At 41.6% G+C, this 18,133-nt stretch overlaps 1 protein-coding gene across 5 annotated transcripts in view; it reads left to right on the top strand.

Annotated features, from left to right (window-relative positions):
• Window positions 1–18,133, top strand: part of LOC116719171 (CUB and zona pellucida-like domain-containing protein 1) — a 36,129-nt gene that overhangs the window by 1,765 nt on the left and 16,231 nt on the right. For 2 of the 5 annotated variants that reach the window (XM_032561601.1, XM_032561604.1), the window contains exons 5-12: window positions 23–309; window positions 670–771; window positions 838–1,040; window positions 1,893–2,034; window positions 2,121–2,264; window positions 2,535–2,593; window positions 2,752–2,942; window positions 3,019–3,422. In XM_032561601.1, the coding sequence (XP_032417492.1) occupies window positions 23–309; window positions 670–771; window positions 838–1,040; window positions 1,893–2,034; window positions 2,121–2,264; window positions 2,535–2,593; window positions 2,752–2,942; window positions 3,019–3,422 (1,532 nt within the window). Of the gene's footprint in view, window positions 1–22; window positions 310–669; window positions 772–837; window positions 1,041–1,892; window positions 2,035–2,120; window positions 2,265–2,534; window positions 2,594–2,751; window positions 2,943–3,018; window positions 3,423–3,753; window positions 3,854–4,063; window positions 4,254–4,338; window positions 4,878–18,133 lie in introns of those variants that run through there. The other 3 variants (XM_032561602.1, XM_032561603.1, XM_032561605.1) reach the window with 3 other exon arrangements.

Here is an 18,133-nt window from a genome sequence, read left to right as displayed (position 1 = left end):
TAGTATGTGTTTATTGTTCCAGGATTCTTGCACTTTACACTACCAGTACACCAATTCCGACTACAGAACCTTTGGTTTTGAGATGGTGGTAGAAGATTACGCACGCGGCACTATCGACTTGTTCTACTCTGATGGATCAAGTGTTCGCAAGTATCCACTGCCTTCAAGGACGAAGAGACAAGCCTACACCACCACACCACCAACCACCACAAACAACCCCTGGTCGGGGTGGCAGACTACCACTACCACTGAGCCCACAACTACAACTGCAGCTCCAACAACAACCCTATGGTGGTGGCAGACTACCACTGCCACTGAACCCACAACTACAACTGCAGCTCCAACAACAACCTGGTGGTGGTGGACTACCACTACCACTGAGCCCACAACTGAAACTGCAGCTCCAACAACAACCTGGTGGTGGTGGACTACCACTACCACTGAGCCCACAACTACAACTGAAACTGTAGCTCCAACAACAACCTGGTGGTGGTGGACTACCACTACCACTGAGCCCACAACTACAACTGAAACTGTAGCTCCAACAACAACCTGGTGGTGGTGGACTACCACTACCACTGAGCCCACAACTACAACTGAAACTGCAGCTCCAACAACAACCTGGTGGTGGTGGACTACCACTACCACTGAGCCCACAACTACAACTGAAACTGCAGCTCCAACAACAACCTGGTGGTGGTGGTGGACTACCACTACCACTGAGCCCACAACTACAACTGCAACTGCAGCTCCAACAACAACCTGGTGGTGGTGGACTACCACTACCACTGAGCCCACAACTACAACTGCAACTGCAGCTCCAACAACAACCCCATGGTGGTGGTGGACTACCACTACCACTGCACCCACAACTACAATTGCAGCTCCAACAACAACCCCATGGTGGTGGCAGACTACCACAACACCAACTACAACAACACCCTGGTGGTGGCGGCAGACCACCACTGTTCCCACAACAACGACACAAAGTGTGAGCAGTACTCCCCTTAGTAAGCAACCTCTGCAGTTCTCTTTTCTAGGTAAGAACACATTTACTGGTTGCAATAAATAACTGGCCATAAAGTGCTTTTTCTGTCGTTTTTCAAACCAGACCCACTGGGAGTGTTGCAGGAAAGGCTAAATAAAAGCTGAATACCATTTCATAGCATAATCCTTAACTCTTATTTTTAAGGGACAAGCATAAGAAATGAGAAATGGGACTAACCCTAAGGAACGGGATTCAAACACTGTCTCAAAGCACACAGTTCCAGTTAAATTCCCAGAAGAGTTTACTTGTGTCATGTAAGAAAGAAATTAGGATCTAGGAGGAAACGGTTTTCATTTCTCTGGCAAATATTTGGATCAATCTTATTATTTTGCTTAATTTTTCTGAGTGGAAATATTAGTCAACTTTTCGATCAGTACTGCTAATGACCCACCTGCCCGGTTCAGGTGTGGGAACCGCTTTGACACAAAACCTTTGAATGGAGGCAAAGAGACCTTTTGATCTCAAAGACTGTGAGCTCATCGCCAGCAGTAAATCGGCAAATTTCCTTTTCAAAAGTGGTTAAGACAAACAGGCCTCAGTGAGACGCAGTATTCTTCAGGGAACAGAAAGTCATAGATTGTGTAATGTGGTGATTTGTTTATCATTTCCCAATGTTGTATGTTTTCCTTAATAAATGTACAGAAAGTGAAGGTTGGTTCCCCATTTTTTCCATGTGTGATAAGAAGTGTGAATGTAGCCAGATTACCAGACCCTTTGACTGATATATACACAAATCTTTCATTCAGAAATAAATTATAATGCAAAATGCTCAAGTATCAAGATAAGTGAGGAAAGCAAGGTTATATTTATGGATATTTAAAGTTTCTTTGTTTTTATTCCCCAGTGGATCCGCCCATTCCCTCATGTCAGGAGGGTCTCTACCTGCCTAAATTTGAGTCTCCGACACCTTCACATGGAACACGGATCAAGGCTGAGGTCAACAAAGAGATGGAGATCAGAGTCAAGGCAACTGCAGCATATTCATCGTAAGTTACCAGAGTTTACTAAAGGCTGATGCCAATGACAAATCAACACTGATGATATGATAACCTCTGCTTTTTTTGTCACCCAGAATCCAAAACATCATCTTCAGTGGGCCAACAAACGTCACCAAGCACAGGGACACCAATAACGACTTTATCATCAGGTGGACACCAACTGAAGATGACCTGGGAGAACAATACCCAATCTGCTTTGTGGTGGAATCAGTGAGCTGGTGAGACCAGGATTAGTTCATCTTTTGTCTCTTTTATTTTGCACCTCAGTCATGAACAGCTTTGCAATCTCTTCATAACAGACGCAAGGCTGCCAAACAATCATTTTCCTCATTTAATGTCCATTTTAGAGACTTTAGGGTGTGTTTCCCATTGTTAAGTTGATGAGAATAGTAGTAGCACAGTAGTTAAACACAGTAGTTATTTCATATATGACAGAAGTGCTTTTAGTCAAAAGGAAAATGAAACAGTTTCTTGTAATACATTTTCAGGAACTCTGCCTATCAGTCTGAGATGAGGTGTGTTCTGGTGGAAGTCCAAAAGCATCAAAGTAAGTGTGAGCTTACTTTGGGAAATACCTTCAGTAGACCGAGAAAACAGTTCCATCGATCAGTGGAGATAATTTTACAGAGATTATTCATGTTAGTTGAAATTTCAGGCCATTTTTTGTTGCCTACTAATCATTTAAAACATCTGTGTTTGTTCCAGTTGAAGCCACAGTGACCTGCACCGAATCCGCAATGAAGGTTGAGGTTGACAAAGCTTCCTTCTTTGGACTCCAGGAGAATCATCTTCGCCTCAGTGACTCCAGCAACACCGTCTGCAGCCTCCGCAGGCACTCCAACCACACTCACATCGTCGCCATCATTCCCCTCAACCAATGTGGGACTCAGATCGAGGTGAGAGCGGTTTGACACATCAACTCATCTCCTCCCAGTCAGTTAGCTGTTTTAACACAGACCACTCCCTCTGCAGGAAGACGATGACTACCTCATTTTCAAGAATGAGATCACTACGGGGAGTGATGACCAAAATGCTCTGATCACCAGGAAGCACCTGGTGGAGGCCCGGTTCTACTGCCAGTACCCCAAACGGGGGAATGTGACGCTGAGCTTCAAAGTGCACAGAAAGACCGTCACGGTGTGGGAGAAAGGCTTCGGCACGTTCACATACCAGCTTGAGTTCTACCAAGACAATCAGTTCGGCGCCATGTTCAGCCCAAACTCATACCCACTGGAGTACGACGTTGGAGACAGGATCTACATGCAGCTGGACGCCAGCTCCTCTGTCAACAACACCGAGATGTTTGTGGAGTCCTGCAGAGCTGCACCGTATGACAACCCCAACTACCATCCAACCTACTCCATCATTGAGAACGGGTGAGGCGTGGCTTTCCATCTGGCTGATGCATGCATGATGTTAATGCTGCGTCACCATTAACATTATCTGCACATAATTACACACTGATTTTGGCTAAGACATGCAGATAAAATAACAAAAATCCAATTCAAATGTCAAAATATTCATATTTAAAACTGCCAAAACAAGCAGTTTAGTTAAAAGAGAATTTTATTTAAAGCTAAATTTTCTTGTTTTTTTTATAAAAAACAGTTTATTTGATCAACTTCTGAAGACGTTTGATGATGATGAGGTTGATGGTTCCATCTATGTGCTTTAAATCAGTTAACATGAGCCTTTGGTTTCCATCAGGTGCAATGTTGACCGGACTGTGCAGATCCACTCCACCCCCAACGACAGTAAGTTCAGATTCAGCATTGAGGCCTTCCAGTTCATCGGACTGCATGATCAGGTGAGCAATAAACTTTACTGGAAAAGATTTTTAATTGAATTGGAGTTTTTCCACCAACTGAATATAGTTTGTACCTGTTTTTTGTAGACATTTTGAACAAAAGTAACAATTTTTTTATAAAATAATGAATTATTAAAATATTCTGCATGAAAACAAACACCAGAGGGAGTGGTTTCTGTTCATTTCTGTTCTGTGGTTTGTTGAGTTCAGGTGTACATCAGCTGCACAGTCATGATGTGTGAAGCAGGAAACCCCAACACCAGGTGCTCAAGGGGATGCAACAACTCCACCATACACAACTTCCGCAGAACGAGAGAGGCTGTGATCGAGAGCGGAAGGCACTTCGTTTCCCAGGGTCCTTTGCGTCTGAAGCGTGAAGCGGACCCCAGAGGGGCCTCAGGTAAGGAGATGGAATGATGAGGTTTATGAGCAGCAGATAAAATGTGAACAGGACTCCATCAGCAGCGTGTTCCTCTCGTCTGCAGCTGTCAACCTGAACCTGAACCTGATGTTTGTGGCTGGATGTCTCCTTGCTGCTGTTGGGATGGTCTGCGGTGTGGTCATCTACAAAACCAAAACCTCCAGGGTCAAATACCAACCTCTGCCTGCACATGAAAACTAAAACTGGAACATTTGGTGTAATGTGAGATCTTGGGTGTTTTTGAAGTAATGTAATTTTCTAAACTAATGTAGATGCAAACAGCTGAATAAATCACCAGTTATGTTTTTTGATGCTGAAGAGAAAGATCCAGCTGGAAATATAAAGTTCTTCTTAAGCAAAACTGGAAGAAAGTTCTTCATTTGGTTGCTGACGTACTGAAAATGTTTCCTCCTGCTCTCTAATGCACTATATGATGAAGGTAGCACAGATTAAATGTTTGTCTGTTATAATTAATCAGTTTTGAACTCAGTCATGTTACTTTTTAAAAAAATATTTCTATCTTTTTATGTTCTTTCCTTTGTTTAAAGGTGGATTTGGTATTTCTAAATGGCTCAATAAAAAGACTCTTAAAAGACAAAAGTTTTTCAGTGAAAGTTGTGAAACCATCATTTCTCTGTTCCATATAAATAATACTGTCTGTGACTTTAGCTCTACCAGTTTTGTCATCACATCCTGCAGTTTCATTTCATGAATGAAGATTTAGGCTTATTGAACAATTCTAAGGAATCCTCACCAGGTCACTGTTGAAATATGAGCTTGGTGGATTCACATTTTCTAATGATGGAAAACGTGAAATTTGTGATCAGTTCTTCTGTCTCTTCACTTCTGATTATTTCATCCCATGAGCCACACATGGGATCCCGCCAACGACGCAAAATTATGGTGACAAACAACTATTAAATAACCAGACTCAAGTGAAAATGTTGAATGAGACAATAATGAACATGGAGCACATAAATTGCAGCATGCATGAGTACTGACTTCTCTGCAATGGATGGGCCTTTTCTCAGACACTGATTGCTTTTTTCTCTCTTGCACCTGCAGCTTCACGATCAGAGCTTCCCAAGTTTACACTCCTGTGCAAAGCTCAAAAAAATCTAGTTAAAATTGAGACTGAAAACTTTTGAAGCAATGAATTCTGATAACCCATCTTTAGCGTGTTAAAATCCAGCATGTCTTCTTTTAATTATTTTTAGAACAACGCACGCCTTAAAAGCATCTAAGAAAAATATGAGGTTTTTGTATAATAAAAGAATCATCCGGGTAATAATGGCATCACAAACCAAAATCCTGTCTCTGGAAACTCTTTATTAAAAGGTCTTCTTTGACATCTTTCAGTTTCTTCCTTCCAATGTTTTAACCATGCATTGTGGCTCTTCAGAGCCTGCAAATGTTTCTGAAAAACCTGCTCTGCCTGCTCAGTGACCTTCATCGATAACCTCTGGATCTATTGGCAGCGCTTTCACCTTTTTGGAAGAGGCTGACGCAATCTTAATAAACATGGGACAAAGCTACTCGCTGCAAATCTTTTTCATTTTATCAACAAGGACAGCAACGTGATCATCGCTTCAGAAGAACAGGCTCAAGGATGTCTGACTAGGATGAAACCCTCTGCTTATCAGGAGCAAACCGTTCCAAAACAACCTGATGCATTGACTGCAGATGGAGCGTGTTAGAAAAATTATCCTCCTGTTCATTTACTCATGAGTTTATTTTACAAGTTATGTTTTCATATTATTCTTTCATATTATTCTTTTTATATTATTCTTTTTATATTATTACTCTCATATTATTCTTCTTTTTATATTTACTTAACTTCTCTTTCTTTTGTAGTATATTATTAACTTTGTTTAGGATGTTTGCTTGGAAGCTAAAAACGTTAAAACATTCATGTGTTATTAGTTCCATATGTAACTGATTAGTTGTGGTCAGCCACATGCCCTTGTAAGGGCATGTCCATAGGAGGTTCCAGAATATAAAGACGGTTGGTCAATTCTCTGTGTGACTGTGTGAAGAAGCCCAACCTCCTTTTTCTATACAATAAAGAGAAATGCAAAGAAAGATCTGGCAGAATTGAGTCCAGACAGTGTTTGACAGCGATTCGTCGCGTCTGTTCTCAATTCTCCTATTCTGCAGAAAAGAAATTAAAAGAAACCTAATCTCTGTCTCTGGCTGATTCTTTGCAGGTTATGACAAAATAAACCTATCATTTTTGGAGGCTCGTCCGGAATTCCCAACATACCCGCCGCTGATGGACGGAGAAAGACGCGCTGAAAACTGCCGGCAGTCAGGTTCTTTAACCTGAAAGTCCCGGGGGGTAAATTCCTCGCTGGGCCAGTGTCTTAGGTCAACCTCTTTCTGCCAACGGCGGATTGACGGGACTCAGAACCGAGACAGAGCAGGAATCAGCCAAGTAAGTAAATAATGTGGTATCCGGGTGGTTGTCAGTCCCCCGTTTGATGTAAAGTAAAAATAAAGAAGGGAAAGTATAAAACACACACACGAAGGGAAAGAAAACTGTGAAACCTTTAAAATAACAGTGGGAAAGCAAGTGGTGGGCTTGTTGAGGATGAGTAGCAAGAATTCTCCACTCAAATCATTTATTGAGTTGAGTTGAAGTGAGGATTACCACGACAAGTATTTAACCACCACCCCACTTCCCAATTCCCCGTTCTATAGTGTCCACCCTAGGTGTCATAAAGAACGGGACGAAAACACTGTAAAAAAAATGGGTTCTTCACATGGGAAGGTGAAAAGTCTTAAAGGGGATGAGAAGTTTATGTGTGAGATGGAGCCAGGTAACTTAAAGTACCTCACCAAATGGAAAAAGAAGTACGGGGTAGATGGTGTGTTGAAAGTGGAACAATGGAAGGACGTGGTGTGTAAATTAGAAACAAGTGTTAGTTCAAAAACTGGTACCAGACAACAGAAAAAATTAAAGGAACTTGTAGTTGCACGTAAGTGGTTAACCCAGGCACAAAATAGACATAATGCGTGTGCTAAAAATGATTTAAAATCATCTAAAAATCAGGGGAAGATGTAGATGATTTTAAAATCCGTTTTGAAAAAGAATATAAATTTCACAGCGGCATTATGTTCAGTGATCATAAAGGCTCTCCTTACCAACAGCAATTAAAAAATATGTTAATGTCCGGGTTTCTCCCACACATTGCTAAATGGATTAGAAAACATCTGGTGGCATTTAACACCTCCACCGTTCATGAGTTAATGGAATATGCACGGCATGCAGAGAAACATGCAAAAACAAAGGGAGGCAGTGCTAGTGGGGGAGATGCACATATCTTCTGGGCAGATTCCACCTCTGACCCAGAGGAAGTGTTTTCATTTCAAAGCACCCGACCCCCTCAAGGAAATAGAGGTGGTTTTCAGGGGGGCAGAGGTGGCCCTCGGTCTAGGGGGTTGTCTCAGTTAAGAAACAGAATACCACAAACAGAGGAGGGGTGCTGGATTTGTGGGTCACTAGATCACTGGTCAAAAGAATGTCCTAATCAGAGACAGGCGCCACACCAAAGGGGGAGGAGGAGAGGTCGCAGGGGCAATTCACGACCTTATCAGGCGTGACTAGATGAATCAACTGTTAAAAACGAAGTTCAGACTCAAGTTGTTAATGTGTATGGGGCATGTGAACTACTAAATGCATTAAAAGAAAAGCCGTATATTGTTCTGACTGTCCATGGTCAGCCTGTGACTTTCTTATGTGACTCTGGAGCTTGTAAAACTTGCGTTAAAGACAGTGTAGGGCTCAAATCCTCCAATACTCCTATATTTGTAAAATCAGCAAATGGTCAAACTTCACAAGAGTGGATGTCACACTCTACTGACATCTGTGATCCTCAGACAGGAAAAAGGCTGCACGCCCCTGTTGTAATTTCACCTAGCTGCCCAATTAATCTCTTAGGGCGCGATTTGATGGGAAAATTAGGCATTGCAATTTTCCCTACAAAGGGAGGAATGAAAGCTGTGAGAGTTGAAAACGTTATGGCCACAGTAACTGAAAAACCAATGTATTACGCTCTGCAGCTGCCATTTCTTAAACAGATAAGTGAAAAAAGTGAACTCTTAACCAAAGCAAAAGAGTCTCTGTCTGTCCCTGTTGATGAAACACCGTTAGCAGAACTAGAAGTTATCATGAATGTGTGTTTAACGACAGATGACAAATATGCAAAAAAATTCTTAAAGCAGGCACCAATGTTGGTGACTACTCAGTATTTGTATACTGATGGAAACTCATTTGCAGCAGCTTCTGTGCTTCTGCCCACACAACAGCTATCTCTTTATTGCCTACCAGGGGTCCCACATCTGTCTTTGTTTAAAGCTGATGACACACAAAGCAGAGACACAGGTCCCCGTTTAAAAGCAGCAGAAATGGCATCTGATTTTCTGCCTTGCTCTCAAAAAATAGGCTGGATGTACAGTCCAAGTACACAGCTTTGGAGAATGTCGTACAGAGTTCTCTTTGATACAGAACCAAAAGTTACAGATTCTCCTTGATTTAATTTAGATTCTACAGTCCTACTATCGCAGTCTGATGAGGATGACCTACAGACTTTGCCTGCCTCATTATGGTCCACAGGTCCAACAGATGTAGGATTAATTAGTATAGTGGAACCAGTCACTATTACTCCAAAATCACAGTGTAGGCCTAGAATAAAACAATACCCGTTAAAACCGGATGCACAGGAAGGAATAAAACCTGTTGTACAAGACCTTTTGGATGCTGGAATAATTAGACCATGTTTTGATTCACCATGTAACACTCCAATTTTTCCAGTACAAAAGGCTGATGGAAAAAATTGGCGGATGATCCAAGATCTCCGTGCTGTAAATGCAGCAGTCCAAACTCGAGCCCCAAACGTTCCAGATCCACACACGTTGCTTAATTCCCTAGACCCAGAAAGCAAATTTTTCACCGTGATCGATTTAAGTAATGCTTTTTTCTCAATACCAGTACATCCTGACTCACAATACTGGTTTGCTTTCACTTTTGAAGGAAAAAAGTATACTTATACACGTTTGCCACAGGGTTTTGCTGATAGTCCAACTATTTTCACACAAGCAGTTATGACTTGTCTGGAAAGTTTTACTCCGCAAAATGGCAGTCAAATTCTGGTATATGTAGATGATCTTCTCATAGCATCTAAAAGTAAAGCAGCATGTAAAGCAGATTCTCTGCAACTTTTACATCACCTTGCATCTACTGGAAATAAAGTTAGCAAATCAAAATTACAGTGGGTTCAACAACAAGTTCGCTATTTGGGACATCAGATTTCTGAAAATGGAAAAGAAATACATGATGAGCGAAAATCTGCAATAGCGAATGCTCCAAAACCTATAACAAAAAAACAGATGATGGCTTTTCTAGGCCTCTGTAATTATTGCAGAGCCTGGATCCCACAGTTTGCAGAAAAAACACAACTGCTACTTAATCTCATTTATGAGACTCCTATGGCCATGTCTGAGGTGATAACATGGACACAGGAAGCTGAAAAACAGTTCACAGATTTGAAAACAGAGCTTATCTCATCCACAGTTCTTGCGCTACCTGATTACAGGAAGCCGTTCATTCAAACTGTTGATTGTAAAAATGGGTTTATGTGTTCAGTCCTGTTACAGTCTCATGGAGGAAAATTAAAACCTATCGCATATTATTCCAAACGGCTAGACTCAGTCGCATCTGCACTTCCTTTATGTTTACAAGCCGTATGCTCAGCTGCTTTAGCGGTAGAAAGTTCAGCAGAAGTGGTCTTATATCACCCACTCAATTTGTTGGTTCCTCATGCTGTAGATGTGCTGTTGTTGCAGGCAAAAATGTCTTTTCTGTCACCTGCTCGACAGCTCTCCTACACAGCACTTTTGCTTTCTCAGCCTCATTTAACAATTCAGAGATGTACTGTTCTTAATCCTGCTACTCTTGTCCCAACTGCTACAGACGGTGTTCCACATGACTGTGTGTTTGAAACTGAAAAATTACAATTACCTCGTCCAGATTTGTCTGATGTGCCATTAAAAACTGGCAATGTATGGTTTGTGGATGGATCCTGTTCCAAAAATTACAAAGGGGAGACTCAAACAGGTTACACAGTGGTGACCTCTGCTGGTGAAGTAGTTGAAGCCAAACAGATTAAAGCACATCATTCAGCCCAGGCTGCTGAACTAATTGCTTTGACCAGGGCTTGCGAGTTGGCTAAAGGTCAAGATGTCACTATTTATACTGATAGTCAATATGCATTTTCTACAGTTTTCTTTTTTGCTAAACAATGGGAACGCAGGGGTATGACTACTAGTACTGGCAAACCTGTTACACATGCTAAGCTTCTGTTATCGCTACTTCAGGCCATACTCTTACCATCTAAGTTGGCCCTTCTCAAATGTGTTGCTCACACTAAAGGGACTGATTTTGTGTCAACTGGTAATCGTTATGCAGATGACATGGCTAAGCTAGCTGCTACAGGCGCTTTTGGTGTGTCAGAAATATATCATGCAACATCACAGGAACTTCTTATTGATCTAGAAATTCTCCTGTCACACCAACAAGCTGCTCACCGTGCTGAACAACGCTCATGGTTCAGTAAGGGTGCTGTTAAGAACACAACAGGCCTTTATATGCTTAACAACAAACCTATTCTTCCTAAAAGTCTTTTTAATGCTGCAGCAATTTTGACTCATAGTTGTTGCCATGTGTCCACAGGTGGGATGGTTCACATAATTCAGCAGCATTTTTCAGTGTTTGGGTTTAATGTATATGCTAAAACTTTCTGTAGAGCATGTACAATCTGTGTAAAACATAATCCACAGGGAAATGTTCGACCAAAGAGGGGTCAATTTCCTAAGCCACAATACCCATTTGAGACTATGCATATGAATTTTATTGAACTTTCTCAAAGTGGTCCCTATAAATATTGCTTAGTGATGATTGATGCTTTTTCTAAATGGGTTGAAATTGTCCCAGCAAAACATGCGGATGCACTAACTGTAGCTAAAGCAATATGCAGAACTATCATTCCAACTCATGGCATCCCACAGAAAATCTACAGTGACAATGGTCCACATTTTGTGAATCAAGTCATTCGGTTAATGGCAGACAGATTGCAGATAACATTAAAAAATCACTGTTCGTACCATCCCCAAAGTGCTGGCTTAATTGAAAGAGCAAATTCTACTGTTAAATCCAGACTTAAAAAATGTATGGAAGAAACTAAAAGGCCATGGCCAGAGTGTCTGGATTTAGTGAAAATGTACATGAGAATTGTGCCCACCGGGAATGGTTTAACTCCTTTTGAAATAGTACACAGCAGAGCTTTTAAGCTTCCTTTATTTAAAGACACCACACCACCACCAGATGACAGTGAAAAAACTTTAGCTGATTACATGAAAGAAATGTTACAGTCTAAAGAAGTGTCAAATGCAAATTCACTGCCAGAAGAACCTTTGTCTTCACAGGACCTCCAGGTGGTGAAACCAGGCGATTGGGTTTTCATCAAGGCCATTAAGAGACAGAACTGGGCCTGCCCACGGTGGGAGGGACCGTTTCAAGTGCTTTTGACCACTCCCACTGCAGTAAAGATCGCTGAGAGACCATCCTGGATTCACCTCAGCCACTGTAAGTTGCAGAGAGTGTTGGAGACCTAGGTGGGGGCAGTGGGGAAATCTGACTACAAAGGGGCGTGGCTTTATAGGGTTACGGATCTCAAGGTCAGCGAAGAACTCATCACATCCCTGTTCCATAGAGTCCTAGGTAAACTCTAACATCTCTGTAACCGAGCAAAGATGGGGTCCTCATGGAGATGGGTCCTCTTTTGTGCTGTGGCTGCTGTGTGCGTGTCCTGTTTTTTCAGTCCAACCTCACTGATCCATCTGGGGAGAAGATTTGTCCATACCACTGCTATGAAGATCTGGCTAGGACACCTTCCAGACCATCACCATGACAACATATGGCAGACTTATGTGGAGATGTTGGCCAAAGAACGGAACATGACCAACTGCTACGTCTGCTCGGTGATGCCAAAGTCTACCAGGAAACCTACTCTGTATGTCAGTCCCATGAACAGGTCCCAAGCTGTCTGTTTTGCCTCTTGTGCTTTACGTTTCATGCCAGCGACTCCAGACAACACTTCAGATGGTGACATCCTGATGAAAAGGGTGTGCACTGGCGTGATGCCTATCTTCACCTACAGTAATGTTACTGGATACCCATCACGGATGAGAGCTGTCACGATGCCAGGGACAAAACATCCGGTCTGTATCCATTCTCCACCAGGAAACTGGACTGTTCGGGTAGGCCATGTACCTGGATGCCAGCAAAATATTACTGATTTATTTCCTAGCTCCGTTTGTCCACGTGCTGATGGGACTCTAATTCCATGTCCCATGTGGACACCTCGAGGAAATTATCCCACTGAGGGTGGTTGGTTTCTGTGTGGAGGAAGTAATATCTATGCGTCGCTACCCATGAACTGGTCAGGTACTTGTGCTCCTGTGTTTGTCTCTGATCATACCATCATTGTATCTACTGCAGCAGTACACTCCCATCACCTGCGACGGCGGAGAAATTCAGAAATTGTTTTCCAGCCACATGATCCTATCTGGGGTTCAAATGTTCCCAAAGAACACAAACATTGGAGTACTGCTGAGAAATGGGGACTGTCAATTTTTCCATGGGTTGGAGTAGCAAAATCTATGCTGATGATTGAAACTTTGGATTACAGAATGAAGACCCTGGTAAATATTACCATGGACATTGAGAGAGGACAGAATCAACAACTTAGTGAAATGCGACTGATGGTTCTCCAAAACAGGATGGTGTTGGACATACTTACAGCTAGTCAGGGTGGTGTGTGTGTAATGATAGGAACATCTTGTTGTACTTATATTTCTGATGCTAATGAAACTCATATTGCTGAAGCCATGTCTGCCTTAAAGAATCTGCAACAAGCCATGTTACAGGATGCTGTTCCCTCACAAGGAGATTTCCTTTCTTGGTTCATATCTGGACCATGGTGGCACCTGCTGTTGAAATTAATGATGCCTCTTCTTATTATTCTTTTCTTGTTTTGTATTTTTACTGCCTGCATAATCCCATGTCTAAAATCTCTGATAGCCAAAACTGTTGGACATGTTCTATATCAATATCAACTTGTTGCCTCTATCACTGAGGGGCACCCTGATGTCTAACGTTATGATGGATGCATTGAAAATGTGCCAACAAGTGATGTATTCCTGATGTCTGTGTTAGACTTCATGCATAATATGAAAAACAGGTGGGAAATGTTAGAAAAATTATCCTCCTGTTCATTTACTCATGAGTTTATTTTACAAGTTATGTTTTCATATTATTCTTTCATATTATTCTTTTTATATTATTCTTTTTATATTATTACTCTCATATTATTCTTCTTTTTATATTTACTTAACTTCTCTTTCTTTTGTAGTATATTATTAACTTTGTTTAGGATGTTTGCTTGGAAGCTAAAAACGTTAAAACATTCATGTGTTATTAGTTCCATATGTAACTGATTAGTTGTGGTCAGCCACATGCCCTTGTAAGGGCATGTCCATAGGAGGTTCCAGAATATAAAGACGGTTGGTCAATTCTCTGTGTGACTGTGTGAAGAAGCCCAACCTCCTTTTTCTATACAATAAAGAGAAATGCAAAGAAAGATCTGGCAGAATTGAGTCCAGACAGTGTTTGACAGCAATTCGTCGCGTCTGTTCTCAATTCTCCTATTCTGCAGAAAAGAAATTAAAAGAAACCTAATCTCTGTCTCTGGCTGATTCTTTGCAGGTTATGACAAAATAAACCTATCAGAGCGACTGGTTCCCGTCCTCCTTCCCCCCTCCCTCTCTGCTCACCCACTCATTCACAGGATTCACAAAATACTTATGACAAAATGTCTTCTGGACCGGAGTTTCTTAAATTTACAGATGGAATGAATCAACAGGTTTGCTTCGGCACGTCTCTCCTTAGCGCTCACGTAGCAGACCTCACTTCATTTAAGCCACCTGACTCTAACTTCCCGTCAGTGTTGGCTATGAGAGTTGTCAGACCACAGTATCTCAGCAGAGGTCTAGGAATCTTCAGCCTGGCTTTGATCAGCAGTATTGCAACCCTTCAGATAACCTTGAATCTAGGGGAGAGTCCATCCTTATATGTAGGTGGTACCTCCTGGCATCTCTGAACCCTCCCTAAAGTCCAGCAGTGTGAAGCACAATGAGCTCAAAAATAGACCTTACTCCGCAGCTGCAACAGGAAGAATGAATAATTTCATCAGGTTATATAAAGTGTTAAAGAGAAGCTACTTTCTAATATACATCTACCAAGAGACCTTGGAAGTATTTAGACCTTTAAGGGCTCTGTAAGGTCGAGCCAAACTGCTGAAATCAATTCTCATTGTTGCAGCTGCATGACAAAATTGGGTCATTTCGTTCTCAGCCTCATGTCGTCTGCCCCTTCTTGTCTCAACCCATCTGGCTTCTCTGCCCCTCTCTCCCTGCAAACCTGTTGTGTAACTGATTTGAATTTCATGAGTGTGTTTATTTATGTGGAAAGCAGTCCTTCTCAACTTCCATGAACCGTTGTTCTAACTAAAGTATTGCTGGGTTCTGGTCCATATACACCATATTGCCAAAGGTATTTGCTCACCCATCCAAATTATCCGAATCAGATGTTCCAATCACTTCCATGGATACAGATGTTTAAAATTAATCATAAGGCATGCAGACTGTTTTTACAAACATCAGTGAAAGAATGGGTCGCTCTCAGTGAATCCCAGCATGGAACTGTGATAGTATGCCACCTATCACAAATCCAGTTATGAAATTTCCTCATCCATTGTCAACTGTCAGCTGTATTATAAGGAAATGGAAGTGCTTGGCAACGACAGCAACTCAGCCATGAGGCGGTGGGCCACCCACCACCTCATGGCTGCAGAGCAGGGTCAACTGATGATGAAGCACATGGTTCGAAGAGGTCACCAACTTTCTGCAGTCAATCACTACAGACCTCCAAACTTCAGATTAGCTCCAGAACAATGTGCAAATTAGTGCAGAGAGCTTCATAGAATAGGTTTCCATGGTGATCAGCTGCATCCAAACCATGCATCACCAAGTGCGATACAAAGTGCTGGATGCAGTGGTGTAAAGCACAGCGCCACAGGACTCTAGAGCAGTGGAGGCCCGTTCTCTGGAGTGACGAAATGAGCTCCTACATATGGCAATCTGATGGATGAGTCTGGGTTTGGTGGTTGTCAGGGCAACGATACTTGTCTGACTGCAATGTGCCAAATGTAAAGTTTGGTGGAGGGAGGATCATGGTGTGGGGATGTTTTTCAGGAGCTGGGCTTGAACCCTGAGTTCCAGTGAACTCTGAATGCTTCAGCATACCAAGATATTTGGGGCAATCCCTGGATCTCAGCTTTGTGGGAACAGTTAGGAACTGGCCCCTTCCTCTTCCAACATGACTACACCAGAGTACAAAGCAAGGTCCATAAAAACATGGAGGGTAGAGTCTGATGTGGATAAACGTGACTGGCCGGCACAGAGTCCTGACCTCAACCCGATAGAACACCTTTGGGATGAATTAGAGCAGAGGGTGAGAGCCAGGCCTTCTCGTCCAACATCAGTACATGACCTCACAAATAAGTTTCTGGAAGAATGGTCAAAAATCCCCATAAACACTTTAAAACCTTGTGGACATCCTTCCCAGAAGAGTTGAAGCTGTTCTAGCTGCAAAGAGTGGACCATCGTCATATTGAACCCGATGGATTAGGACTAGGAAAGCATTAAGCTCATATGGTAAATGGCAGGAGTTGGGGTAGAAAGGATTTCTACCCCAACTCCTTTCTACCCCAGGAGTTGGGGTAGAAAGGCTCTGCAGCTCTTAGTGGAGTTAACTGATTAAATAGCTGCAGCTAATGAAATGTAAGATATCAGACACCATGTCGTTGGCAAAACTAAGTACTTTGAATTTTCTTTTTCTTCAAAAACTTGTAAACCCATTCACTACTCCATCACCAACTATTAGGGTTTGTAGCTTATTGTTTTTCTTCTTCTGGACCTCAATATGTTCAGAAGGAGCTATTACAACTCAATCCTGCCTCATGCCTCTGACTTGTTTTTGAAGTTAAGCTTTCTTCCCGTGACTCAGATTAGAAGTGCAGCAAGGCTGATTTTATTGGACTTCCTCCATTTTCAGTTTAATTGTTTTCACAACAGAAGGTTATTACTTTGTCCTTGTTTCTACGTTCACCAGGTTGTTTTCTTGTAGTGCCGTTTTCTTTCCCAGATCTAAAGGATTTATTTTTCAGCTTTGTGCCACGGCAGTTCCAGCCAGGACTGTTTGCCATGGTTCTGGTTAGCTTTCTGTTAGTCCTTTTACAGTTTCAGTCACTGGTAATGTTGTCTTATTTCAATAACCAGCAGTTACCTCTCCATACACTTTAAGCCAATGAATCTTAATTTTCATCACGATTTCTAGAGAAGTTTGTTGTAGGATAGTCTTGTACCAGTTTAGCTTGTAAATCATAAAATAAAAATAAGCAAAGTCTTAAAATTCTGAATGATCAACCTGTGATGACAGAATATAAAAAACCACCAAGGTATGCAGATAAAATAATTACCAAAAGGCAAAAACTAAGGTGAGGCTGAGAAAACAGTTGCATTTTGTTAAACTTTGACATTTTCCTTTAGACCATCATTCAGGTAAATAGATGAAGTATTATTTTGTTAACTTTTGTTTCTTTTCAGTCAGAAGAACTGCTTCAGTTCAGACTCAGCTGTTCTTTGTTTTTCACTGTGCAGTAAGTCCCAGGGGTTATTGTTACCCTCTGTGTACAGTGAGAAGAAATGTACTCTTCTTGTGTTTCCAAGAATAAAAGAACCAAAGACAAAGGGTGAAGCAGAGCCTTTGAAAAATCCTATTCCTTTGTGCCTTTCTTTTCGTCATAAATGAATAGTAAGTTCACATAAAATCTGTAAAACGAGAGAATATTATTTGCCAGGCTTATCACTATGGTTTAACATTTTACCATAGAAACAAGTTTTACAATATGCTCTACATAATATTCTATAATGTGCATCAGGACTCTGATTTTTCAGAGTTCTGGTTATTGGTTTTCCAGTCTTTGTGGAGGTCTTTACAAATTTTCTTGTGGCTGCAGTATAATATCGTCTTTACAAAAAGTTAACCAACTGAGAAGACACAGAGGCACCTGAAGGACAAGCTTATTACACAGCACTGTTTGTTGGGTTAACTCTCATGAACAAGCAATTCGATCTAGAAATTTCTTGAATTCCTCTAGAGCTACAATCTCAAACTGCACACAGCGCAGTGACAAGCTTTCCTTGGCTTTTGAGAAAACTGGTGATCCCTGCACAGGATTTTACTCAACCTACCAGTTCATGGCTCAGTTGCTATCATGCTCACTTTCTTCCAAACTTATCTGACTGGTGTCACTCCATAAAGCCACCAGTCTGAAGTTTACTGGGTTACATATTTTGTTTTTTAACAAATATCTATGGAAACAGCCTGCATGCCGAGGTGCTGGGTGTTTTACACCTGTTGGCATGAAGGTAACTGGACACCTGGATTCAAGGACCTGGAAGGTTGACCCAATATTTCCTTGGAGTTGTGTTTGATGCTGATAATTTAAGCACATAAAAAACTAAACACATCTATCTTCTTTCTCCACTGCGTAATCATTCGGGCATTTCCTCTTCTGTTACTGGCAAAGCTGCTGGACCGCAAAACAGGATTGATTTGTTCAGATTTCGATAACTAATCTGAATGCTCTAAAAGTGGGAAAAGTTCAGCTTCATTGTGT

Source organism: Xiphophorus hellerii, chromosome 4, assembly GCF_003331165.1.
Source record: "Xiphophorus hellerii strain 12219 chromosome 4, Xiphophorus_hellerii-4.1, whole genome shotgun sequence".
Classification (NCBI taxonomy): Eukaryota; Metazoa; Chordata; class Actinopteri; order Cyprinodontiformes; family Poeciliidae; genus Xiphophorus; species Xiphophorus hellerii.
Note: the sequence above shows the minus strand (reverse complement) of the source record. Positions and strands in the feature narration are given on the sequence as shown.